The 14,763-nt window shown below is 40.2% G+C and overlaps 1 protein-coding gene across 2 annotated transcripts in view; it reads left to right on the forward strand.

Annotated features, from left to right (window-relative positions):
* SREK1 (splicing regulatory glutamic acid and lysine rich protein 1) overlaps positions 1-14,763 on the forward strand; it is a 40,366-nt gene that overhangs the window by 11,417 nt on the left and 14,186 nt on the right. The window contains exons 3-8 of one of the 2 annotated variants that reach the window (XM_048504691.1): positions 2,443-2,566; positions 2,835-2,950; positions 4,818-4,982; positions 8,448-8,626; positions 10,854-10,984; positions 13,743-13,851. In XM_048504691.1, the coding sequence (XP_048360648.1) occupies positions 2,900-2,950; positions 4,818-4,982; positions 8,448-8,626; positions 10,854-10,984; positions 13,743-13,851 (635 nt within the window). In that variant the 5' untranslated portion in view covers positions 2,443-2,566; positions 2,835-2,899. The remainder of the gene's footprint in view (positions 1-2,442; positions 2,567-2,834; positions 2,951-4,817; positions 4,983-8,447; positions 8,627-10,853; positions 10,985-13,742; positions 13,852-14,763) is intronic. The other variant, XM_048504690.1, reaches the window with a different exon arrangement.

Below are 14,763 nucleotides of genomic sequence, written 5' to 3' on the forward strand. Positions count from 1 at the left end.
TTTTTATTTTAGTGGACTTATATACTGTTTTGGTCACCAAATTAATAGATATATTTGAACAGAACAAAACATTACTATTATATTTTTATCAAAAAGAAAAAAGAAGCTTAGAAAATCTACTAGGCTTTTTCTCTATATTTTAGAGTTATTGTTAAACATCTTTGATTATCAAACATGGAAGTTTCTTTTAAATATGTATCTGTTTTTAAAGATATATTTAAAAATGTTTTAAATGGTTAGTTTTTTCTCTTGAAAAGTATTCACCACTTCAGTTTTCTACTCAGAGTCTTAGTTGCTACAGCTATACAGTTGTCTTAGCAACAGTTTTTGGATTTTTTTTCCAGATTAATGGTTTATTTAGGGGACCTGAGCATAAAAATAGTCTCATTTCAGTCAGTGGCAAGTTTTCCATGATTTTACTCATTTTTAATTACACACAGTTGATTTTTAAGGATTTTATTAGAAATAATTAGTTCATACCTCGGAAATAATTAGTTCATACCTCAGACATCACCTTGGGCCTGCCTACCTGGGTCTGATGTTTTTTCAACTGACATCAATATCTGAACAACATCTTTAAACAAGAATTCCATTTAACATGGTTTTGGTGCTTTGTTTATATTGTTTGGGTTTACCCCAAAAAACTTGAAATCGCACATAATAAAAATGCCCTTTTTAATGTGAAACCATCTTTTATTTATTTAATTAAAACATTTATAAACCTGCCTTTCAAGGAGTACTAAGGAGGGAGGAAGACTTAAAAACTCTAATAACCACAAAATATATAAAACCTCAAACTATTAAAACTGCCAGCAGATGCCTTATAAAAAATCCATAAGAGGCCATGCCCCTGGAAGACAACAGACTACAGAAGCTGGCAAGAGACTCTTATCTTGCAAAACTGCTACAGCCTTCCTTATTTCCTCTGGAAGACTGTTCTGTGGGACCAGAGCATCTATAGAGAGAGGCCACGAGTAGGCAGAAATTGAATATATGAATACACCATCATTGGTTTTGAGATCACCACAGGTGCTACTATGCTGTGAAGTTGCCACGTGGGTTTATATCAGAAGAAATGGTGTTCTGTTACACCATACTTTAAAAATGTATTCCCACAGTAGTGTTAAAGGGTGAAGGCAGGTAGAGGTTTTTGTCCTTTGAAATCAGTTTACATATCTGTAGTTTGAAGAAATCTTTAAAACAAGAGGTGATAAAATATTCCATGAACTTTGTATTGACAAGAATTGGTCCAGTTAGACAAGTAGCACTGTTACTTCAGGCAAAGGTTCTCCTAAGCAAAAGACCTTGCTCTATGAAGATAGAAATTTTAATTGAGTTTTTCAGCTAATCTTTACAAATTCTTCTTAGAGTACCTTACTCTTGGAATTTTATTTATAAAGCTGCCTAAATATCCATTGCAAAAACAACTTGAAAACTGTTAGCTCATCTTTGGACATGTCAGGGAAAATCTACATTGGTGGTTCTTCAGGCATGGTGTTTCTTAAATATCAGTGCATGTTGTGATCCATCCATCTAGGACACAGACAGCCCAATCCACCGGGGAGGGGGGAGGTAGTTGGGTGGCTGACTGGACAGCACAGGTGCTCCATCTCCACAGAGGTTCCCACCAGCACAGCAAGGTAAAATAAAAATAACCTTTCTGCACTGAAAGGCCCCTACTGAGCCCAATGGGCAACACCTGCCTTTCCGCTGGCTCAGCAAAAGGGGTATTTCTGAGTTGGAAAGCCTGAGGAAGCTGATAAAAGTTGACTCCGCCCTCAGGAATACTCCCAGTGGCACCAGCTCAGGCTGTTGTAGAGCGGTGGTGGTGAACTTATGGCACTCCAGATGTTCATGGACTACAACTCCCATCAGCCCCTACCAGCATGGGCAATTGCCCTGAAATCTGCTTGTCGCCTAGCAAGAGGAGTGGTAGATGAATTTCATTACACCCATCACTTACTTGGTAGAGATTTAACACTCAACCGTGATTATGGCTGAATAGGTCCAGTATCATTTAGCACATACTAGAGAAAACCTTCCTCGTCCTTCATTGTCCTGAAATTAAGGCAATTATACTCCTCACGTAATTGAAGTTCTCTGCAGTGACATCCTAAGCAGAATTGCACCTTTCTACCCCTGTGTACTTCAATGAACTTGGAAAGTGCAAACCTTCTTAAGATTACACTGTTAAGCTAAAAATCAGTGCAGATCTAAGTTTTATTGCCCTCCTTGACTTCTTCCGCCAGTTTGACTGTTGCAGTCATTTGGTAACTTTTTCATAAAGCCAGCTTTAGCAGAAGAAAAAGGGCAGATTTTGGTTCACACACTCCTATTTCCTCCTTTTTTTCCTTTTGACTGATTTGGTTATTTGCCATTTCTGGGGATTAAACTTTAAAAAATGTTCTTCTTTTCTGTATCTGATGTTCTGTGTGCTATTAGTGATGCAGCCAACACGAACGGTTGTCATGTGTAACACAACTTTCGATCACCGTGAAAACAGCGTCCTGCGAAAGCGTCCATGCTTGATATCGTTTGGTTCATGAACATTAAGTTTCCAGTACAGGTGACCCATAGCTCAAAGTGTTAAATAATTGTCTGCATTGTTCAGTTTTTAAAGTAATAATCCGGTAATGAGACTGCTAGTTTTGCTCACTTGTTCCTAGTCGAGCAGGGGAAAAGAAAAAAAAACTTGAATAATTTTATTTCTTTTTAAGGCTCTGGTAGATTGATTTTTTTCTTTACTATATTTAACTTGAAGGGTAATGGTAAAAATAGAGGAAGTGAAAGTTGAGGTGTCCTGCTTTTGGTAATGCAGCTGTTTGCCTCTTCAGGTAAAATTCCAGATGAAGCCAAAGCCCTCTCTCTCTTGGCACCTGCCCCTACAATTACAACCCTGATGTCTGGTGGAGGATTGCTTCCTATTCCAACACAAAGTCATTTGAGTCAGGTGAATGCAATTTTTGTACAACATTGCCTCATAGAAGCTACCATTTTCAGTGTATACCCCAGAACAGTGTCTGACATGTGCTAATCTTAAAGTAGCGGACTTTTCAGAGTTGGAATATGACTAGCCAAAAGTACTTCCATTAGTCTTTACCTCTGGCTGGCATAAGATATTTGTGGCAAGGTAATTTGCAAATCTTAGCTGGCCCCAGCAACAATGGCCAAATTATTGAAATAATTTTAAACAAAGAATGATCTCAAGAAGATGGGTCAGTTGAAGGAAGACTTAAGAGTGGTGACAAAGGAAGAAATGAAAGCTTTGAAAAAACAAGTTAACTTGGTTCAAATGGAATCCAAGCCGTGCTTCAATTAGAATATCAGACTAAATAGAAGGTCTTAAGCAGTGGCGGGGCTACCAGGGGGATGGGGGGGTGCACCACACTCCGGGCGCATGGCTTTGGGTCACGTGGGGGGCAGAAAATTCCCCCCAACCCCTTCTCCCCGTGCCCCTCCCTCCATGGCACTCCCCTCCACACTTACTTTAGCAAACCAAGCAGGCTGCAGAACAGGCCTGCCTGTTCCCTTCCAGGCTGCAAAGGACCTGGTGGGAACTACATTTCCCAGGGTCTCCTGGGAAATGTAGTTCCCACCAGGTCTTTTGCAGCCTGGAAGGGAAACAGGCAGGCCTGTTCTCCAGCCTGCTCAATTTGCTAAAATAAGTGTAGGGGGGAAGCACGGGAAGGGGGCGCCACGGTGAGGGGGGCCATGGGGGGGGCAAAAAAGCCAGAGTGTGCACTGGGCGCACTCTGGCCCAGCTACACCTCTAGTCTTAAGACTGAGGAAAGTTGCAGAGTGATGAGACCCTACACAAAAGAATCTTAAAAAGAAAATTTCCTCAGCTTTGGCCAAATTTATGATGATACTAGATGAAGAGATGGCTGCAAAGATTGAAGAAGTGTGCAGATTAAAATCCAAAATCACAGGGACTTTGTAGAGATATTGTTGTCTTCTATGCAAAAACACTCTGCAGATCAAATTATGGAGGCTCGTCGGAAATCAGCAATTAAGATGGATGACAAAGACAGCATCATTATGAAGGAAATTCTATGAAAGTCCTGCAGAAGCGAAAGGACTATACTTTTCTAGTGGACACGCTGAGGGAGAAACAGATAAGATTCACTTGACTTAAATGGGAAGGAGGAATCATTACATACAAAGGACAGCTATAGAAAATCACTTCTGCAGCAAGTGCCAAAGAATTTTATTTTAAAAAATTAAATAATTTATTTAAAAACATCTAGTGAAACAGTTGAAATGTAGATAAAAGTGAGCAAAACAGACTAGAATGCTAGACACTTGTCAATAAGATGATTGTCAGATAGGTTTAAGCATTTATTTTGTGGGTTTGAAGGATAAGGAAAGTTTGGAGAATTTTTATGTAAATTGCCCTTAAATCTGAGAAATAAGTTAGAGAAATAAAGTTACATTATGTTTGTGCTTTATATGACATGGAATAATAATTGAATAGCTGTTTTCATCTAAAAGGCTGATCTAGATATTAATGGTAATACAATATTAAAGATAAATTTAGCACTTGGTTTTCTGTGAGAAGTGAAGTAGTTATTTTTTGCTTTTCATGTAGTTTTTAATGTTAAGGTGACTGGTTCACTGTAGAGTTTTGAGGTGTATTATTTCAAGTGTTGTGTGTAGTTGATAAAAAATGCAATCAATCTTTTTTTTAAAAAAAAATGGGCCCAGGGAATTTTGAGTCCTTCCAGCGCCATTGATCTGAATATTTTGAAGTTCTCTGGATTATGTATTGATTCATAATGTCAAAAGATAAGCTGTAAAATATATGCTCTGTTTTTCAGCTCAGTGTTTCCCTTAGCCCCCTGGGAGCTATACCTGCAGCAGCACTGGACCATAACATTACAGCCATTGGAGACATACCCCAGCCACCCATTATGGGCAATGTGGATCCTTCCAAGATTGATGAAATTAGGAGAACTGTGTACGTTGGAAACTTGAACTCGCAGGTAAACGATAGATACATTAATGAAACATGTGGTTTATTTTTTTGTTATTCTGAGGCTTGGCAGTTGTGAACTCCAAAACCCCCAAGAACATTGGTATGTTAACCTTTCCTGATATTATGTTCATTGGACTGTATGCAAACTGAACAAACTGAGAAAAGTTTAGCCTTTTTCCCAACTTACAGGACATCGCATGGCTGCACGTATTTGAGGAAACAGAGAGAGAAATGGCTCTATGCATATCTGTACTTGTGGAGGTGATATATCTCTGCCTCCCAAATGCTTTGATGAATATTGATTCTTAATGTTCATTTTAAAACATGACAGTTCCTTCAAAAACATCAGCTCTTCAGCAGGTTTGGGGGGTCGGGTCCGGTTCCGGCTGATAAGGTTGCGACAGCTCTTCAATCTTCCCTTGCTAAGTTAAGTTTTATTAATTTTGCTAAGAGTATCTGACTGCAAAGTCTATTATTCTATACTGCTTTGATTGGAGTCAGTCATCCCACTTAAAGTATTGGTCATAAGAAGAGCGTGAACAGGAGGCATCAAGCTTTCCCTTGTGTGCTAAGCAGCTTAAAATAGGGGATCTCTAAGGAACCGGGAAGGATTTATCACTAAGGCGTGACTTGAAAGAGAGTGAAGTAACTTTGGCAAATAATTTTGCTCCCTTGAAATGTGAGGCATGTGAAAAGGCCCCTGGAAAAACTACTAACGACCTAATTGTTGTGGAGTGTGACAGTAATAAGGAAAAAGATCTTAAAGAGCCAGGCAGAATATCTGCTCGGACACCGGACAGACTGATGAAAATAGTGCAGGAGTGTCCAACCTTTGCAATCTAAAAGCAAATACCTTGAAGATTATTTTTGAAGATCTGAGGGATATTGTTTTCAAACTGAATAAGGTTATAAAACTGATTCCGACCCCTCCTACAAACAAAGATATATTGTGGAAGATTTACTGAACAAACAGCAGCTTGTCCTTGAAGGGAATAAAATCTGCCTCAATATGTTTAATTATAGGGGACAACACCCTGTATGGGACTCCTTAGACCAGGGGTAGGGAACCTGCGGCTCGAGAGCCGCATGTGGCTCTTCTGCCCTTGCACTGTGGCTCCACGAGCTGAGCCACCGGCCCCATCCTTGCCCGCCCTGCAGGCAGCAGGGCAGGCGCACCAACTGCCCACCAACTGCTGCGGGCTCCCCCTCTCGCCCGCCCCGTTGGAGCGGGGTGGGCACTTTCCCGGTGGCCGGCGAGGCCGAGCCGCCGGCTTCATCACTGCCCGCCCTGCGGGCAGCAGGGCAGGCGCATCCATGCGCTTCTCAGAAATGAGCGGAGTAAAAGGTAAAAGGTATATATATATATATATATATATATATATATATATATATATATATATATATATATATATATATATATATATATATATATATATATATATATATATATATATATATATATATATATATATATATATATATATATATATATATATATATAGTGTTATCTTTATTTTAAATGTCAAAAATTATTTGCAGCTCCAAGTGTTTTCTTTTCCCGTGGAAAACGGGTCCAAATGGCTCTTTGAGTGTTAAAGTTCCCTACCCCTGCCTTAGACCTTGCTAAACATCATTTAGGCACCCTGTTGAAAAAGAATTTAAACTTTTTGGACGTAGTTGCAATTCATGACTTGGGGAGTTTACATTCTAATTATTTTTATCAAAGAATTATATTGGTGTTTAAATCCACAAAGGTGTCCACTTACTTATTGAGATACTCCTCCAAACTTAGGTCCAAAGGAGTAATACCCACTTGAGTCTTTTCTAATTTAAATATTGTTCCCCTGATCAAGAGGGCACTAGTTGATAATCAGGATCGATGTATGGACAAATTACAGGATGCTGATTTGATGCAAAGTAATGACACATCGTTTATGGAAACTGAGATGGGCAACCAGTGGACAGGAAGCGAGATTTTGGAGGAGAATATAAGAGAATAGCACCTCCAATCGAATAATGCCCATTGTAGATAACTTAGTTCTCGAGGAATCAATTCAGAACAGTACCCCAGTGGAGGCTATTACTGCCCTTGTGGAAAGAGAAAACATCTCAAAGCCTTCTTCACGTGTGTGCACAACTCTACAGGTTGAGCTCAATTCTCCCTTCTGTTCCTCTATGGAGTTGCAGCAGCCAATTGAATAGGAAATAGACCTTTACTTGGATCTACTCTTCAACAGATTGATAAATTATGGGGAATTAGAAAACCTCAATGGTAAATCATGGGCCCAGGATTTTTGCTTGAAAGAACAGTTGTCCCTACAGCTGTAAACTAACTGTTTGTTTCTTGTCAGTCATTGCTGGAATCTGTTGATTCAGGCTGTCCATGAGAAGGACACTAGGAAGTTCTGAAATTTCCAGAGACCTAGGGCCAGATAGGGTTAACCCAGATTGTATCCTGAGTGATATCTGGTATATTTATCTGGTATAATTATAATACTGTTATCCATGACCATTGGAATCAACAACTGGCCAATCCCTGGACCCCAGTGACTATTCAAGCGATTGAACCACTTAATAGCCAACTTAAAAGACATTAAGCTGCTAGACCCGATGCACTTTTACCTGAATTATTTACAACCTCTCAAAACTGGTGGCTTCCCATTCTTGCATCCTTATTTTCTGTAATTAATCACAATGGTTGAATCCTTCCCCCTTGGAGTAATTCTATTACTGTTCCAGTTTTCAAAAACTGGGATAATATAGGCCAATAAGTATTTTCCCTGTGGCAGGGACACTCTATGCCATGTACCTTTTAGGAAAGCGTACAGATTGGATCATGGCAAATGATATTACAGGCAGCAAACAGGTCGGTTTCCAACAGGGAAAGTCTACTCGAGACCATTGTATTATTTTAAACAGTTTAATATATAAATATAAGAATAAAAAGGTCCCCTTTTATGCAGCTTTTATTGATTTATTTTATTGATTGATTGATTGATTTACGTGAAGCCTTTTGCCAACAGAGACTTTTTATGGGAAAAGTTAGTTAGAATGGGAATTGAGGACAGACGCCTGTTTTTGATCCAAGCTCTCTTTCACAATACATCTTGTCAAGTTCAGTGTGATAATGAGTTGTCATCATCTAAAATACCTGTTTAGCAAGGAGTCAAGCAAGGATGCATTTGGGTGCCCACCCTATTTAAACTCTTCCTAAATGATTTGGCACCTACCATAAAGGAAGTGGTGTATAGGCAACCTGACCCCTATTCCAAATAGTGGTGGCTTTGGAGTCACCTTTTATTTTCTTATCTCCAACTGAGGCAGAAATAGTAGTGTCACAGTAGCATGCTTACTCCACTGATAGAGAGAAGATGGGATGCTGGAAGCACAGTGTGACCAACAAATAGAAACAAGAGATAGGCTCATACGTGTGCATTTGTGAATTGACTTCCACTGGCATCTCTTCCTCTAGACTACTACAGCTGATCAACTGCTTGAGTTTTTTAAGCAAGTTGGAGAAGTCAAGTTTGTACGGATGGCCGGAGACGAGACTCAGCCAACACGCTTTGCATTTGTGGAATTTGCTGACCAAAATTCTGTACCTCGAGCCCTTGCCTTTAATGGTGTTGTGTTTGGAGACAGGCCACTGAAGTAAGAAACTGCATAAATGCTGTCAAAAATAATTGGTTTTGTGTGCAAATAAAACCTACACTGTGGTAGTGTTCAGTATAGCAATTTTGTCAATCACAGCAAGTGGCTATATGGTAAAGATGTGAATTTGTTTTTGGCAAAGAATGTAGCTTTTGAAGGATATTTTATTTTTTAATTTTATTTTTTTAATATTTTAATTTTAATATAGGTGAAACTTGTAAGGCATTTGGCTTTTAGGTAAGCCTGTGTTTGTAATGGTGTACAGCTGTATATCTGCATTCTTAATAGTGCCTTAATCTATTTACTATCAGTAAAGAACTTAATAATGTCTGTATTTGTTGAAAAAGGTTCACATGAAATCTCAATCAGTGTAGGTGGATCATATAAAACTGCCCTGTACTGAGTCTGGTCTTGGTCCATGTAGTTCAGTATTGTCTACTTGAAATTGGTGACAGCTCCTCCAGGATCTTTGCCTTTTCTTTGGCATGCTGTCTGAGATCCTGGCAGTTCTGTGCAATCATAAGGGTACCAGCCTTGTAAGCCCATTGTTGTCTTTGGGCTCAGAAGGGGTGTACCTCTGCTTAGGATTGCACTGTGAATGTGGCACCTTCTGCCTGCAAACCTTTACTCAATTTCAGAGTCCTGATTCTTTCCCCGTCACCATGTCAGGTAGCTTTGAGCAAGTCACTGTTCCTCAGTATCCTCTTGGCTATGGAACAGAATACATGTCCCTTCTGAGTCGTGAAGATAGATGTGGCAATGTGTGTAAGGCCTACAGATTCCCCCCATTTAGTGTTAAGCAAATGGAAGTTTATGCCACATCACCTTCAACAGCATCCTCTGTGCACGCTCCTGCGTTTGCCTTGTAATAGATCTCAGTGCCCTTGCTCTGGTGATCAGTTCCTGTCCATGTCCAGAGGTCGTGACTGTTTAAGACATCTATTCCTAACAAATGCTTCATGTATTGCACGATATTCCACTGTCCGGCTTGCATCTTCAAAACAGAAGCCCCTTGTGAAAAGTGAGGAAGAGATTTGGCTGTTGTGGGTTTTCCATGCCGTGTGGCCACGGTCAGGTAGTTTTAGCCCCGTGTTGTGCCACAGAGATATGCATCTTTCCGCGACATGCCTCGAAAATACCAGCCAATGATGCAGTCAAAATATTAGGAGCTTAAACTACCAGACGACAGCCACACTCTGGAGAAACTACAGCAACTATTCCAGCCATAAACGCCTTCAACACTACAATAATAGTATCTGAGGAGCAGCTGTAGGAGCAGCAGTTGCATAGTGGTTAAGAGAAGGTGCATTCTAATCTGGAGGAACCTGGTTTGATTCCCTGTTCTGCCGCTTGAGCTGTGGAGGCTTATCTGGGGAATTCAGATTAGCCTGTGCACTCCAACACATGCCAGCTGGGTGACCTTGGGCTAGTCACAGTTCTTCGGAACTCTCTCAGCCTCACCCACCTCACAGGGTGTTTGTTGTGAGGGGGGAAGGGAAAGGGGATTGTAAGCCCTTTTAAGTCTCCTATAGGAGAGAAGGGGGGGGTATACATCCAAATTCTTCTTATTGCTAAAAGTCATGGGCTGAAGTCAGCAAGCTTTCTTTAAGAAACAGTACCATTTCTTACGTAAGGAAAAAATTCAGGCAAGAAGATTAAAATATTAGTGTATTTTTTGCCATTCTAATTGATGAAATTTGTAAAAGGTGAGCACAGTTAGGCATTAATTGTTGTAAACCTAAATGTAGGCATTCAGTGGAAACAAAGTCATTTCTCTATGAACTGAGATCTAATGTTGGCAGCTGACAAGGTACTTCTGTTTCATGCTTATAATGTTTCTCGAGCTCCAGCTGTTATACATTAGATTAAAATAACAAAACTGGCAGACGGCTTACAGACTAAAAAATAGACCAATTATGAAATGGCCAATGAAACCAAAGGAAGCAAATGAAAGAGGCTGACACACACACACCCCTCCAGTAAAGTGAACAGTAAAAAATACAAAATGTGTCTTTGGACGCAATTGAAATCCATTCTGAATTGCTGGTTTGAATATGTGTGCTTGCCACCCCCTGAGTCCATGGCACCATAACACTGATGATCGGTCCGTAAAAGAATAGATAAGCTATTGGAGCATGAAGTCTGCACCTTTTCCTTATGTTTAACTGAGTCTTGCTTTGAGATTATACAGTGTACAAGCTAAATGAAATCTGCACATTTGATTTAGAATTAACCACTCCAATAATGCAATAGTGAAGCCTCCTGAAATGACAGCACAAGCTGCTGCTAAGGAGCTGGAAGAAGTGATGAAGAGAGTGCGGGAAGCTCAGTCTTTTATATCTGCAGCCATTGAACCAGGTAGGATTTCACTTGCATTTGTAAGAAAGGTATCTCCACCAGGGTGAATCCTGTTGTATACTTTGAAGAGCATTTGAAAAATAAAATAAAGGAAGGCTGTCTTGACATAATACAATAATTTTTTTTTAAGGCTCATCAATTTTGTGACAGTACTTTTAAGATTAAGTTGGTGTTGTTTTACAGCCTGATGGCACTGATTTTTATTGTCAAAGTTCCTTTAAATCTAAAAACTATTTTACTTTGTAGCACAGGGATCCCTGTTGATCTGCAGGCTCCAGCACAAAATGACTGCCATGGAGGCACAAAACAGGATGTATTCCTGGATGGTGGCAGGTGTTTCTGCAAGGATATTCTGAAGCACTGCCTGCTTCAGTAAGGCATGGAGGAAAGTCAAGATTGTCCATTTGCTTTGGTGTGCAGTTTAACACCTAAACTGGCTGTCAAGACTTTGGGGTTGATGTAGGATGTCTTCTTGCCAGGCTGGTGTTTTTGTATCTTCACTAGGCTAGGCAGCTGGCACACTACCTGTCTCATCCAATTGTCACCTTACGACTAGATTACTGCAACTCACTCTACACGGGGCTTCCCTTGAGACTGCTCTGGAAACTTCAGCTGCACAGCTCCACACAGAGACACTGTGATGGGCACATTTCCAAATGGTGCTCCATCAGCTGTATTGGCTCCAGGTAGAGTACTGGATCAGGTTCAAGGTTCTGGTACTATTCTTTAAAGCCCTAAGTGGTGGTATCTATGGGACTGCCTCTCCCAATACAAAGGGCTCTCGCTCTGCAAGTACCAATTTACAGGTGGTCCCTGGCTCAAAAACTGTCCATCTGTCCTCAACCAGGGCTGTAGCTTTTTCAGTTCTGCCCTTGGCCTGGTGGAACACACTTTCCAGTGAATACCGGGCCATGAAAGACCTGTTACAGTTTCACAGGGCCTATAAGTAACAGTAAACCTTTATTAGGCATAAATAGTTCTGCATACAGTATGTTCGTATCATAAACAATACCGCTATTAAAAATCCGAAGACACAAAGTTAGGATAAACTATATATACAGACTTTCGGAAGACCTATTTTAATATCCAGATGTTAATTAAAGTAATTTCTCATGTTTGTCACAATGATTTAAACCTCAGAAATTACATCAATATGGTTTCACAGGGCCTATAAGATGGAGCTGTTCTGCCAGACCTGTGGTTGAGGGCTGTCCCAGTATTGAACTGGTTGGCCTCCCTTCCCCTTCTCTGTCCTCCTTTCCCCTTCCTTTTTCTCTTTTATTTTGTTTTTCTTTGTGCTTGGTTTATTGGTCATATATCTCTTATCTTTAATTTATTCCCCTCTGACTGATTTTTATTGGAAATTAAGTTGCCAGGACTAGTATTGCAATTGTTGTTTTTAGTATATTGGTTTGATTACTGTAAGCCACCTTGAGCCTGCGGCTGTAACAGGGAAGGGAGGCCTGTAAGCCCAGTGAAATGAATAAATAGCTTTGGGTGTGGGGGAGATGTGGGCACTACGAAATCTAGTGGTGGGCGTTGTGATTACCCTGTGTTGCCTCATTAGGGCTCACTGGTGCAGAGTGCAGATTATGGAGTTTTGTAACCCCTCTTCATGCTGGCACTTCCTATTACCAAGTCCCTGTGTACTGTAACCCATTTTCTCTTGGGCATTCTCTCTCTCCCCCTCTCTCCTTTAAACTCATTGCTTCTTACCTTATCTCAGAACCTCGTCCCACCCAGCTTCCAACACATCAACCTCCCTTCTCTTTACAAAACATGCTAAGTGGTTTGTGGACATTCTGCAGAATTGCTCATACAATTACACACAAGGACAAGCCATTAAGTTGCTATGTGTTGATGAAATGGCAGATTATTTTACTGTAGTATGAATTAGGTCAATAAAAAGTCAGGTCAGTCTAACCAATTTGTGATTTCCTTAGCCATCTTTCACAGGGCTGGACACTTTATAACCTGAGATTCTGATTTCATTTTCATTCAATTAATTAGTGTGTCTTATGTAAAAAAAGGTGGTTCTAGATTCAGAAATATCTTCTATTGTCCAATATCCAGTCGGTATTGTTTCTTGGTTTGGTTGGCTGGAGTTTTTCAGGCGAATTTAAATGACACAAGTAAACAGTTCATGAGAAAATTATTGAACATAAGGATAGCTGCCATCTGACTAACTTTTGAGTGAAGACTATACCCAAAGAATTAACCAGTATATTGCTTCATGTATTAAATGAATAGAAGGAATTTTTTTAAAAAAAATACTACTATTTTCCTCTAACATGCTGCTGAGGAATCGGGTCTGTAGGCTAAGCCTTACCTTTCAGAGTTGCTTACCTAAACTGTTGGATTGTTAAGTAGTGCTTTGACAATAAAACGCAGTGCTAAGTAATGGCATTTCTGAGTATCTTTTCGGACTGTCTCAGAATTTGTGTGTTTATCTCTAAATTGAATTTTGCCAAAATAACATGTTTTAATCTTGTGCATTGTGGCAGCAACATAAATCCCATTCCTTATTTAGCTAGCTGTTTATAATTATCTGGTTTATGTGTACTGCTGCAGGATGGCTGCACTCAACGAATATATGCAATGACTTTCTTGGATGTTTCTGAAGGATTTTTGCAAAGAAGGAAGATGTGCAGAGAGTAGGCCCCTTGCAATATATGTGGTACATTCCACTTGTGCCAGATTGTTAGCTGGGATCTTTAAATATTCTGAGCTTACACTGCAAAGTCGTTTTTTCTCTCAGAGTCTGGAAAGAGCAGTGAAAGAAAAGATGGTCGATCGCGCTCCCATTCACGTTCAGAATCCAGGTCTAGTTCAAAATCTCGAAGGAAAAGATCGTGCTCAAATCGCAGGTAAAAATATTTTAAATTTGCCATATGTGAAACTTCTTTGGGGGAGAGGTAATTGATCTTTTCTTTCTGTATAATAATATAGATAGTGTAAATGTAACAGTAAAATAAAAAGCCTTTTAGCCTTAGATTTTAGGTGTCTTGTTTCTCAAGGCCAATCACTTGGTCCAGGTTAACAGATAATTACAACTTAGTCAAATGGAACACCACAGCCAGACATTGCAGGGTGCCACAGCGGCTTGGCACCAGCAGATTTTACCCGTCCGCTGAAATAAGTGCCCTGGGGAGGGCTTTTCCTTCAGCGTGGGCCCACTGGAGGGGGATTTGCCCCCACCCGAACTAGGCAGTTTGTTGTGCTCTGTTATCTCTCTGGCATGGGAGCTGTTTCCCCATCACTCTGCCCAGTGAGTTATTTCAGGACTCTTGAGTCATCCGGCCACCTCACCAGTCAAAGGTGGAATAAAGGGTTAAAAGGGTGGTTAAAAGGGACCCTTTCTTTTTTTCACCAATAGAAAAATTGATTGCACCCCACATTTCATACATCCACTGAGAATTTGCTGCAGTAAAATAATTGCTGAGCATACTAGTTGCCACAGTGAGATTTCTAGGTGCAATTTGCCAAATTCTGAAATAAATGATCTTTAGAGCGCACTTGGAACTGTGGACTTGCACTCTTCATAAGCCCAAGGATATTCCTTCTCACCCCCAATTTCTAAATGAATTTAAATGTTTTGTTATATCAAGCCTAGGGAATTCTGGCACACTCAGTAGTCTCAGAAACCCTTGAGAAGCCTTTCTGAAATCATGCCTAACAAGATTATTATTGGCCAGTAGTCCAGCTCCAAGACCTAGAGTCTGTGCTCCAGGGGACAGAATGTGGCTTAGTCAGTGTTCTTTTCACAACTTCTGTTTGAC

The sequence above is a fragment of the Sphaerodactylus townsendi genome, linkage group LG07 (genome assembly GCF_021028975.2).
Source record: "Sphaerodactylus townsendi isolate TG3544 linkage group LG07, MPM_Stown_v2.3, whole genome shotgun sequence".
NCBI classification, from domain to species: Eukaryota; Metazoa; Chordata; class Lepidosauria; order Squamata; family Sphaerodactylidae; genus Sphaerodactylus; species Sphaerodactylus townsendi.